We start from the raw sequence: 12,634 nt of genomic DNA, 5'->3' as shown, positions 1-12,634 counted from the left end.
GTAATCAATTTTGTAAATAATCAATTTACAAAATAGAACATGAGAACTTTCTGGTATTCTAGAATACTTTCCTTAAGAGTTTAGATAATATTTCTCAGAACTATTTTCAGATTCTTGATGCTGATGTATTTGATTAAAATTTCTATTCTTTCCTTTGCACCTCCATGTAAGCTATTAAGACTTCTATAATGACCTTATTTCATTGTTCTATTTCTCTCTCTTTCATCTATCTATTCCTCTATCTACCATCTATCCATCCATCCATCTAAATGTGTGTGTGTATGTGTGTGTGTGTGTGTGTGTGTGTGTGTGTGTGTGTCCATCTGTGTGTGTGTCCCTGGCACCTAGTATGTACCTGACACACAATAAACAGCTACTTAAGAAATACTTGAGAATATGGGGCTGGAGAGATGGATCAGCTGTTAAGAGCACTGGCTGCTCTTCCAGAGTACCCGAGTTCAATTCTCAGCACCCACATGGTGGTTCCCACCTGTCTGTAACTTCAGTTCCAGAGGATCTGACACTCTCACACAGACACACATGCAGGCAAAATACCAAGGCACATAAAATAAAAATAAATCATTAAAAAAAGAAAGAAACACCAGAAAATAGCCAGAAGTGGTGGTGAATGCATTTAAGATCAGCACCCAGGAGACAGGTAGGCAGATCTCTGAGATCCAGCCTGGCATACATAGTGAGTTCCAGGACAGCCTATGTGCCTGTGTGTCTGTGAGTGAGTGAGTGAGTGAGTGAGTGAGTGTGTGTGTGTGTGTGTGTGTGTGTGTGTGTGTGTGTGTGAGAGAGAGAGAGAGAGAGAGAGAGAGAGAGAGAGAGAGAGAGAGAGAGAGAGAGAGAGACCGACCCTGTCTGAAAAACAAACCAAAACCAAAACAAACAAACAGAAAAATACAGAAGCTGGGTGGCAGTGGCACAGGCCTTTATAATCTCAGCACTGGGGAGGCAGAGCCAGATGGATCTCCCTGAGTTTGAGGCCAGCCTGATCTACAGAGAGAGATCCAGGACAGGCACCAAAACTACACGGAGAAACCCTGTCTGGAAAAACCACACACACACACAAAAAAAAAATACAGAAAAATAAATTCACACATGAAGATGAAATTATATTTACCACTTTACTCTGAAAGATTTTCCCACTTCTTGTTTTGCTTTCAGACACATCAAGTTCAGATGTTTTACTGACTAACTGTTCAACCTAGAAAACATATTTCACATACCATAATAAGTGGGATCCAAAATATTAATCATATAAAGTTTAGTATCTTGTGCTGGATAGTGGCTCACACTTTTTTTTTTCAAGAAAGGGTTTCTCTGTGTATCCCTGGCTGTCCCCGAACTCAGAGATCCGCCTGCCTCTGCCTCCTGAGTGCTGAGATAAAGGCGTGCACCACCACTGACTTGCATGGCTCACACTTCTAGTCACAACACTCAAGAGGCAGAAAGAAGATTGCCATCAATTTGAGGCCAGCTTAGTCTAGTGAGTTCCAGGCTAGCTAAGGTTACATACTAGGATCATCTCTCAATCCCTCAAACAAACAAAAAAATGTATAATATTTTATCTAGCTCTGAAATTCTTAGAGTCTATGAACATTAATTTTATTTTATATTTATTTATTGAGGAAAGAAGCATGTACACCACAGTACACATGTTAGAGATCAGAAGACATTTTGAAGGAATTGGCTTTTTTCCTTCCATCACGTGGGTTCTGGGAATCAGAGGTCATCATCAGTTTTGGTAGCAATTCCCTTTATCTTCTGAGCCATCTCACCAGCCCTCTACAAACATCTTAAGGCTTATTATTAAATAAATTCACAGTGATATACTAAAAAAACCTTCTTAATAAATAATTTTATTTAATAATTTATCTAAATGTCTACTTTTATTCTATAACACAAAAGATAAGAAAACCTGAGCAATAATGAAATAAGCATATAAGCAATCATCTTTAAAAAAAAATTAAAGCAGGGGCTGGATGGCTCAATGGTAAAGAACACTGGCTGCTCTTACAGAAGACAAGGGATCCTAGCACCTCCATGGTGGTTCACAACTGTCTGTAACTCCAGTCCCAGGGGATCTGATGTCCTCGTCTAGCCTCCATGGGCACCAGACATTGATATAGTGTACATAAAATATATATAAGCAAAATATTCATGCAAATAAAATAATTTAAGGCCAGATGTGATAGTTCACATCTATAATCCCAGCACTCAAGAAGCAGAGGTAGGAACATGGCTGCAAGTATGAGGCCAGTGTGGCCTACATAGTGAGTTCTAGGCCAACTAGAGCTACATTGTAAGACCCCATCTCTTTCTCTTTCTCCCCTTCCCCCTTTTTTTTCAAGACAGGGTTTCTCTGTTTAACAGTCTTGGCTGTCCTGGAATTCCCTCTGTAGACCAGGCTGGCCTTGAATTCACAGAGATCCACCAGAAAGGCATGTGTGCCACCAGCACCAAGAATCTGTCTAAAACAAACAGGTAAAGTAAACAAGACAAAACAAAATAAAATTGAAAGCCAGATGGAACTACCAAGTTTATACCTGACAATGAGAAATTGAAGGACTTGGGGTTTTTTTGAACTGCATAATTTCTTCTTCCTTATAATCTAAATTTGGTTCTGTTAAAAAAAAAATAAAGTTAAAATGGTATAAAATTGAATTGGTAGTTAATAAACATTTTTGTTAGCTCCTTACCTTTAATTTCAGAAGCCCCCAAGTTTTCTTTCTGTTCGTCCATTTTAGTTTTAATGTCAAAATTATTCTATATAAATAAGACAAATTGAACACATTTTAAGAATAAATGAAAACATTAGATATGAATATTAATGAACACATTTGCTTTATGTAAAGGTTAACTACAACTATCTTAAGTTTGCTAGAAATACAAATGATGCTAGAATTACTACCACAAGGCAACTTTGTTTTTTATTAAATTAATTAACTAATTAATTAATTTTTGAGACAGAATTCACCTGTGTAACAGCCCTGGCTATCCTGGAACTCGCTTTGTAGACCAGGCTGGCCTCGAACTCACAGAGATCTGTATACCTCTATCTCCTGAGTGCTGGGATTTAAAGGTGTGCACTACCATGCTAAACTTATTTATGTATTTTGAGACAGAGTCTATCACTGACTGAACCTGGAGCTGAGTGTTTTGGACAGCAAGTTCCTAGAATCCTGCTTCTAGTCCCAACCCTCCCAGTGCAAGGGTTACAGATTTGCACAATGATATGCAGCTTTTACATGGGTTCTAGGAAACTGATCATACACATCTTTATGCTTGTGCAGCAAGAACTTTACCTCTCATCCTGAGACTCAAATATTTTAAAGAATGCTACAAAATTCCTTGCTGGCATGGTGGTTCACACCTGCAATCTCAACATTTAGGAGGCGGAGGCAGGATGATTAGAAATTCAAGGACAGCCTCTGCTACACACCAAGTTAGCAGCTAGCCTGAACCCTGTCTTTTAAAAACAAAAGCCTGTGAGATAGTGTAGCAGACAAAGTGCTCAAGGAACAGGCCTAGCAATTTGATGTCCTGTATAACCAGCCATTTGATCCTGTCTCAGAATGAAGTTGTTCTACAGAATGAAGATTTTATTTTACTACAGTATTTATAGAAACATGAAGATCTATCAAAGTCCTCAAAGTTAACGTTTGCTACTATTGCACTTTATAATTAAATATGTTCCACTTACATGATTGTCATCTTCTACATCATCTTTGTCCATTAGGATTTTTCGAAATGGTATTTTTGATTGTTTTGGTGTTAATATGGTTGAATCAATATTTTCCATTCGTTCTTTCTCAGTGGTCACTTTTAATCTGAAGGTGTGAAAAGGTGTCGGGACTTCTCCCACATTTAAGTATGTAGGGTCCCCATCAAATATTACTCCTTCACAATCACCATCCTTAAAACCTGGAGGTTGGTAATCTGGGGGTGTAACTACAAAAAAGGAAGTATAAACTGTACCATTTATAAAACTGAAGAAACTGTAATAGTCATAGAAACACAACAAGATTAAATTCAGACAGAAAAACTAAGCTAAAAATGTAGAGATGCACCTCCTATATCAAAGTCCTCATTCTTTTTTTTTTGTTTGTTTGTTTTTTGTTTTTCGAGACAGGGTTTCTCTGTGTAGTTTTGGTGCCTGTCCTGGATCTCACTCTGCAGACCAGGCTGGCCTCGAACTCACAGAGAGCCCCTGGCTCTGCCTCCCAAGTGCTGGGATTAAAGGCGTGTGCCACCACCGCCCGGCTAAAGTCCTCATTCTTTAAGGGTAACATTCATTTTCTTGACTGGCTACATGACTGTGAGCAAATTACTTATCATTCTTCGTTTATTTTCTTTGTCAAATGGAGAAAATAACAATACCTACCCACAAGAGGTCGCTGTGGATATAAAATAGTAAAGTGTAAAATGTTCAGAACTGAACAGGCACATAGCAAGTAATTGTTAAAAGGTGTTATTGTTGTTGCCTTATGTTCTAAAAAATATCATGCATGTAATAAAAAGAATGCCTTATGTTTACATAGAAAATATTATACATGTAACAGTAATATTTCATGTTTGCATACTTTCTATGCACTATATATCCTTAAACATCCTTTAAAAATTCAGGGAGATCATGCCTCGCTCTTCTTTTTTCAGTACTCTGCAAGTGCAAGGGGCTGGTCAGTAACAAGAGCACTGCTGCAGCCCCTCTGTGATTTTAACAGTTCATATAGTATTTTTTTTATATAGATGCAACATAATTTACTTACTCAAGTCTCCAAGGAAGATATTCTATTTGCTTACACTTCATTCCTATTTTAACCACTGTTATAATGAAAATTCTTATAAATACATAATCTTGAATATCTTTGCAAGCTAGTCTCAAAATATTTTTCTAGGTATATCATTTATGAGTTAAAATATTAAATTTTGGAGTGAGATATATGGCTTCATGGTAGAATGCTTGCCTAGCATGCATAAGACCTTAAGTTCAAGCCCCAGTACCATAAAACCAAAACCTTTTTTTTCCAGTTATGAGATGTTTATTCATTATGTATACCTGAAAGAAACACTGCATATTTATTTTTCTGTTATCTACAAAAATTATGAAAATATGATATAAAATAGTTTTAAAATTAAAACACAACCAGATTAGAAATGAAACACAGACAACTAAATCTTCACAAAGCTGTCTGTAAGAACATAGGCCAGTCTGGTCTATATAGAGAGTTTGAGTACTGCCTGGGCTACATAAAGAGACCCTGTCTCAAACTTGGCAGTTTAAGCCCATGGTAAACATTTCAGGGGATGTTGGTAAAATAGGGCCACAGAGGAAGTGTCAGCAAACATGAGAAAGCAAATCTGCCTATAACTTTATAGACATGCCATTCAAACTGTTCAGCCACATATCCACAGATAAACCCAACTACTGCAGAAAAAAGAATAATTCCCTGAAACATCTGTTCAGCTGGCTTCTACATCATGGTAATCCCCTGTGTGGTTAACAAGCTCAGGTGTTCCAACATGACTAATGGAGAGGAGAACAAAACAAGGGTGGCTGATACTACTTTAGAATGTGGTACCTTGAATGTCACACTGAATGTAGCCTGGCTGACTTGCCCAGCTCTTTAGTACAATGTTGAAAACCAACATTAAAAAAAAATTTTTTTAAAGATTTATTTACTTATTATGTATACAGAAGAGGGCTCCAGATCTCATTACAGGTGGTTGTGAGCCACCATGTGGGTGCTGGGAATCGAACTCAGGACCTCTGGAAGAGCAGTCAGTGCTCTTAACCTCTGAGCCATCTCTCCAGCCCCTTAAAAAAAATTTTATTTAACTTTATGTACATTGGTGTTTTGCCATGGGTGTTGGGTCCCCTGGAACTGGAGTTACAGACAGTTGTGAGCTGTCATGTGGGTGCTGGGAATTGAATCCGGGTCCTCTGGAAGAGCGAGTGGTGCTCTTGGCCACTGAGCCATCTCTCCAGCTCCCCCCAAAAGCCGACATTTTTTAAAATACTGACAAAATGTCTTCTGAAAATTTTGCTAGGGGTTGGGGATTTAGCTCAGTGGTAGAGCACTTGCCTAGCAAGTGCAAGGCTCTGGGATCGGTCCTTGGCTCCGGGGAAAAAAAAAAAGAAAGAAAATTTTGCTCCTATGTGCATTCGCTCAAGAAGGTTTAAGAGCACATATTTTCTCAATTATGGGTTCACAAGTTTTATCAATCTGGTAAATAAAAAGTAGCATTTTACTATTCCATTTCTTTAATTATGAGTAAGTTGCATTTCCTATAGATGTTCCTATCACTAGATAAATGCATTTTTTTTTTTTTAAGATTTATTTTATGGCCGGGCGGTGGTGGCTCACGCCTTTAATCCCAGCACTCGGGAGGCAGAGCCAGGTGGATCTCTGTGAGTTCGAGGCCAGCCTGGACTACCAAGTGAGTTCCAGGAAAGGCGCAAAACTACACAGAGAAACCCTGTCTCAAAAAACAAAAAACAAAAAACAAACAAACAAAAAAAAAGATTTATTTTATGTATATGAGTGCTCTACCAACTTTAAGCCAGAAGAGGGCATCAGATCCCACTATAGATGGTTGGTTATAAGCCACCACATGGTTGCTGGAAATTGAACTTAGGACCTCTGAAGAGCAGCCAATGCTCTTAACTACTGAACCATCTCTCCAGCCCAGAGAAATGCATTTTAAATCCTACTTTTGCCAGAGATCCACCTGCCTCTGCCTCCCAGGTGCTGGGATTAAAGATGTGTGCCGCCACCACCCGGCAACAATTTTTTTTTTTTGTTTTTTTTTTGTTTTTGTTTTTTGAGACAGGGTTTCTCTGTATAGCTTTGCGCCTTTCCTGGAACTCGCTTTGTAGACCAGGCTAGCCTCGAACTCACAGAGATCCACCTGCCTCTGCCTCCAGAGTGCTGGGATTAAAGGCGTGCACCACCACCGCAGCTTACAATTTGGTTTTTCAATATTTATTTTTATTCATTTTGTATGTGTGACTGTCTGTCTTTGTCCACAGGTGCCTGAGAAGGCCAGAAAAGGGCACTGGATTGCCCTGGACATGGAGTTACAGGCAATTCTGTCACCTACCACAATTGGTGCTGGGAATCATACCCTAGTCCTCTGTAAGAGCAGCAAGTGCTCTTAACCTCTGAATTGTCTCCCCAGCCACCAATGTTTCTTTTTCAAATACTCATATTAAATCCAAGTTTTCTACTTTTAAAGACTCTGTAACAATTTAGGTGCTAAAACATTAGAAGTAGAAACTAATTTTTGAAATATAAAACTAAATCAAGACATACTGCAAGTAGTACCTTCATCATAGTAGAAAAGTTTCATGGTCAAACAAACATCATTAGGCAAAGGTCCTAGATTTTGCATTAGGACATAAATCTTCCGAATGAGGAGAATACTTGCTTTCTTGGTGTCAGCAGATGTTGTACTAGATTTATTGTTTTGATTTTTGCTAGAAAAGAATCAGAAATAAATTTTTCATAAGACTTATGACTTCTAATATTATCTCACATTTTAACAATTTGAGATTACTTTTAAAACATTGTTACTAGATTGAAAGTTACCACAAAAATATTTTCATGTCACTATTATAAAAATTTAGTATCATTATTAACATCATTATCATAAGCTAAATACAAATTTTACATAAGTATAACAAATTCACATTTTATACATGGTGTTTAAAGGAAATGAACGATGGATTTTAATTACATTTCTAACCATTCAAATTCCTTTTTTTGTAATTAAAATAGTACATAATTAACACATGATCTTGTGGCATTCTAAGTTTTGTTGCATTTTGAGAGCTTGTCTGGGGGTTCTAGCAGAAAAATCACAGCTACTCATAAACCCTGAATGAGGAACAATCCTTCACTATCAGGGAAGGTTGTCCTCTTTGACTGAGTGTGAGGCATTGGGAAGGAATCACCCAACAGGTGATAAAGGAAGGGAGCACCAAGCTAGGCACGCAGAACAGTCAAATTAATCCTGGGGATCAACAACGGTTGACAGATGTCACAGCCATATCGACCTCACATCCTACTACTCTATTTTGTAAAGCCGAATTGCTAACTGGGAGTTTGAGAAGTTTCAGAAATAACCTTGGAGTCTAGCTAAATAGCATTAATAAGTGATAACTGATAATGCAAAAATAAAACTATAAAACAATACCTTATAAAGTCCATGACTGGTCCATTTTTTGTGTACTTGAACTTAAACTGGTAACATTCTGAGATTGTCTTAAATAGAAAACATTGCAGTTATGTAACTGATGCATAGTTCTGACTGCCAAGGTTTTCATATGACTTCAAACATTCAGTCAGTAGTTTTCTCTAATGTGTTAACCCCTATTGGTCCACTGGAGTTTTCAAATTCTCATAGTTAATGCTGATGGTATGGAATTTGGTACTTTAGTTTGAGAGAGAGAGAAAGAGAGAGAGAGAGAGAGAGAGAGAGAGAGAGAGAGAGAGAGAGAGAGAGAGAGAGAGAGGAGTATCTGACTCACTACTATGCCTGTTATAGATACTAAATGGTAGGAATGCTTCAGCAGGCAAGTTAGAGAGGAATCACACCTCAGCAGAGTTGGTAAGGGCTGTGGTGTGAATTGCCTGCAAAGTTTATGTATTGGAAATACATGTCCCCAGTGCAACAATTTGAAGAATGGAATTTTTGTTTGGAAGCAAAAAAATGACTGTTTTAATTGAAGTCAAAATTCTTGACACTGATTTTGCACAGTATCTAGGATGCTGCTTCTATCAGAAAAAGCAGTTGAAGCCAATTTGATCAATTAGTGCTAAACAAAAGCAAAAAGACTGCACTGGGTAGACATCCATCAAATCTATAGCATTTTTGTTATTAACCTAAATGAGCCCACTAGATAGGGCAATCAAATACAAAAGTTGCTGCTTTGAGTTGACACAGTTAGATTATAATTGACTATCCAGAGGAAAGGAACATGACCTTAAAGAAATAATTAGGTTAAGGCAGTGGTTTTCAACCTTCCTAATGCTGGACCCTTTAATACAGTTCTTCATGTTGTGGTGATCCCCTAACCATAAAATAATTTTCATTGCTACTTCATAACTGTAATTTTTCTACTATTATGAATCAATCATAATATAAATATCTGTGTTTTCCAATGGTCTTAGGCAACCCCTATGAAAAGGTCATTTGACTCCAAAGGGGTCTTGACCCACAGGTTGAGAACCACTGGGTTAAAACGATCCTGTCCTCATGAGTTAATTAAATAAATTAATTCGGTTATCACTAAAGTGGGTCAAATGTTGTGCAAGTGTGTTCCTTATAAAAAGATGTCTGTGTTTTTCTCTTCCACGTGTGTGTGTGTGTGTGTGTGTATGTGAGAGGCAGACAGACAAAGAAGGTCATTACTAAATTTTGTTTGGACTAAATTTTGTTCCCAGCCTCTACAACTAAAAGAAATAAATTCTAAACCTTAGATCCCAGCCTCCAGAATCATAAATGGAATAAACTTTTATTCTTTATAAATTACCAAATCTATATAAAAGAAAAGGAACTAAGACAGATACTAAGTATAGGATTTATTATTATTATTATTATTATTATTATTATTATTATTATTATTTTGGTTTTTCAAGACAGGGTTTCTCTGTGTAAGAGCCCTGGCTGTCCTGGAACTCACTCTGTAGACCAGGCTGGCCTCGAACTCACACAGATCAGTCTGCCCCTGCTTCCCTAGTGCTGGTATTAAAGGCATAAGCCACCAGCACCCTGCTTATTTGTCATGCATCCAGGTTTGCCTTGAACTCACTATGTAACCAAGGATTGACTTTCAACTCTCTTGGCTCTACCTCCTAAGTGCTATGATAATAGCCATACACCACCACAACCAGTAAAAACAGATTAAAAAACTTTTTTAAAAGACAGGTTCTCACTATATAGCCCTGACTGGCCTGGAAGTGGTTGTGTAGACCAGGCTAGCTTTGAACTCACAGAGATTTGCCTACCCCTGTCTCCTGAGTGCGGGGATCAAAGATATGAGGCCTGTACCACCACACCCAGGTTTTTTTTTTAACCCTGGCTATACTATAACCACATGCAAACCATTTAAGCTTTCTATTTCCCTACGTAAGAAAGAAGTCTTATTAATAATTCCATGTTATTATCAAATAGCTATTTTATAGAGCCCTTAACAAAGTTGATAGCACACAATATTTAATAAGTACCACTCAGGTGCACAGTAAGGCTGTTTACTTCCTAATGGAAAAATGCATAACTATAAAAATATGGGCCGGGCGGTGGTGGCACATGCCTTTAACCCCAGAGCCAGGCGGATCTTTGTGAGTTTGAGGCCAGCCTGGTCTCCAAAGTGAGTTCTAGGAAAGGCACAAAGCTACACAGAGAAACCCTTTCTCGAAAAAAAAAACCAAAAAAAAAAATGGTAATAAAGCTGGGCATGGTGGCACATGCCTTTAATCCTAGCACTTGGAAGACAGAGGCAGGCAGATCTCTGCGGGTTTGAGGCCAGCCTAGTCTACATGGTGAGTTCTAGGATAGCCAGGGCTATATAGAAAGACCCAGTCTGAAGAAAAAAAACCAAACAAACATCCAGTAAAGAATATTTTCTGAACAATTAACTTAATTATAGCCTTTCTCTTAAACAATCTGCTTTGTAATTATGGACATATATAGCATTACTTGTTATGCATTTCAAAGAAAAGACAGTCAGCCCTCCTTAAGCTCAGAATATTTAGCTTAAAAAATCTACTGTGGGGCCAGAGAGAAAGCTCAGCGGTTTGGAATACTGGCTACTCTTCCAGAGGATGTGGGTTCAATTCCCAGCACCCACAAGACAGCTGACCACTGTAATTGTAGCTCTAGGAGTTCCAACACTTTCACACAGACACACATGCAGGCAAAAACACCAAATGCACATAAAATAAAAAAATAATTTTTTAAAATCCACTGTGTTTAATTAGGGCCAGTTGTATGCACATGGGTACTATGTTAAGAGTCATGAGCAATTTACCAGTGGTTATGCCATTGAAGAAAATGACTTTCCTTCCCCAAGCAACCATTAACTACCAATAGTGCCTTAGCTAAAGGTGGAGATGGTTTGCTTTCTATACATGGCAGTACACACTCTGGAATAGAGATAAGCTCCCTTTAAAAAAAAATTCATTTATTTATAATAGAGTTTTGAATATTTCAGGCCGGCCTCAATCTCTTTATGCAGTAGATAAACTTGAACTCTGAACCTCCTGACTGAAATTCCCAACTTCACCATATCTAGTTTTGGGTTGGTTTTTTTTTTTTTTTTTTTTTTGGTTTTTTTGAGACAGGCTTTCTCTGTGTAGCTTTGGTGCCTGTCCTGGAACTCGCTTTGGAGACCAGGCTGGCCTCGAACTCACAAAGATCCTCCTGGCTCTGCCTCCGGAGTGCTGGGATTAAAGGCGAGCACCACCACCGCCCGGCTTGTTTTGTTTTTTTAACTTAGGGCTTTGTATAAGTTGGAAAAGCTTTCTACCAACTGAGCCACATCCTTAGCCCTGATCAGTTCAAATATGCTTCCAGGACTAAGTGAAAAGTTACATTTTAATGGTTAAAACCACCACATGGTGAGCTGTTTTTCTAGTTCAAATTTGGTTTGTTGCTGTTGTTGTTTGGTTTTTTGAGACAGGATTTCTCTGTGTAGTTATGGTGCCTGTTCTGGATCTCTTTCTGTAGACCAGGATGGCCTTGAACTCACAGAGATCTGCCTGGCTCTGCCTCTCAAGTGCTGGGATTAAAGGCATGAGCCACCGCTGCCTGGTCAAACTTTGGTTTTGTTTTCTCTGCCACACAAACTTAGGTAAGAAACCTTGAATCCAGAGAAGTGGCTCAGCTGGTAAAAGAACTTGGTATACAATTATGAGCAACAGATTCCTAATTCCCAGAACCCATGTAAAAACTGCTGAGTGTGGTTGCATGAACTGGTAATCCTAACACTGTGAGGAAGCAGGACAGGAGGTTCACTGGGGCTTGCTGGCCAACAGCCTAGCTCCTGGTTCAGAGAAAGAACCTATCTCAAAGGAAAAAGGAGAATGATAAAGCAGAACACCCAACATGTACACACACAACCTGTGTGTATATGCACCTCAGATATACAAAACACACATTCCTAATCTGTAAAGTGGTGATGATAATTCTAAATAGGTTATGGTGAATAAATGAGGGATAACGCCCATAAAGACCCAAAGTAAAGCCTACTACAGAATAAGCACACAAGATCTTCTGAAGGCTAGGGGTGTGGTTTGTGGTAGAGAGCTTGCCTACACCATGTTCTAGGCCCTAGGTTCAACCCAAGTAAAACTATAAAATAAAATGAATACAAACAAGCCGGGCGGTGGTGGCGCACGCCTTTAATCCCAGCACTCGGGAGGCAGAGCCAGGCGGATCTCTGTGAGTTTGAGGCCAGCCTGGGCTACCAAGTGAGTCCCAGGAAAGGCGCAAAGCTACACAGAGAAACCCTGTCTCGAAAAACCAAAACAAACAAACAAACAAACAAACAAAAAATGAATACAAACAAACCTCCCCAAACTGAATGTGGTCACCTATGCCTGCAACCCCAGGAGGTGAA

General features: G+C 38.6%; 1 protein-coding gene across 6 annotated transcripts in view; it reads right to left on the bottom strand.

Annotated features, from left to right (window-relative positions):
• Positions 1-12,634, bottom strand: part of Golph3l (golgi phosphoprotein 3 like) — a 57,414-nt gene that overhangs the window by 34,335 nt on the left and 10,445 nt on the right. For all 6 annotated transcript variants that reach the window (XR_009379859.1, XM_059265862.1, XM_059265866.1 and 3 more), the window contains exons 8-13: positions 8,209-8,276; positions 7,338-7,489; positions 3,713-3,960; positions 2,709-2,775; positions 2,556-2,632; positions 1,130-1,213 (exon numbers count right to left, since the gene is read on the bottom strand). Coding sequence is in view for 5 of the 6 variants with exons in the window: in XM_059265862.1 (XP_059121845.1) it covers positions 1,130-1,213; positions 2,556-2,632; positions 2,709-2,775; positions 3,713-3,960; positions 7,338-7,489; positions 8,209-8,276 (696 nt within the window). In the remaining variant the exon portion in view is untranslated. The remainder of the gene's footprint in view (positions 1-1,129; positions 1,214-2,555; positions 2,633-2,708; positions 2,776-3,712; positions 3,961-7,337; positions 7,490-8,208; positions 8,277-12,634) is intronic.

Source organism: Peromyscus eremicus, chromosome 6, assembly GCF_949786415.1.
Source record: "Peromyscus eremicus chromosome 6, PerEre_H2_v1, whole genome shotgun sequence".
Taxonomy (NCBI): Eukaryota; Metazoa; Chordata; class Mammalia; order Rodentia; family Cricetidae; genus Peromyscus; species Peromyscus eremicus.
Note: the sequence above shows the minus strand (reverse complement) of the source record. Positions and strands in the feature narration are given on the sequence as shown.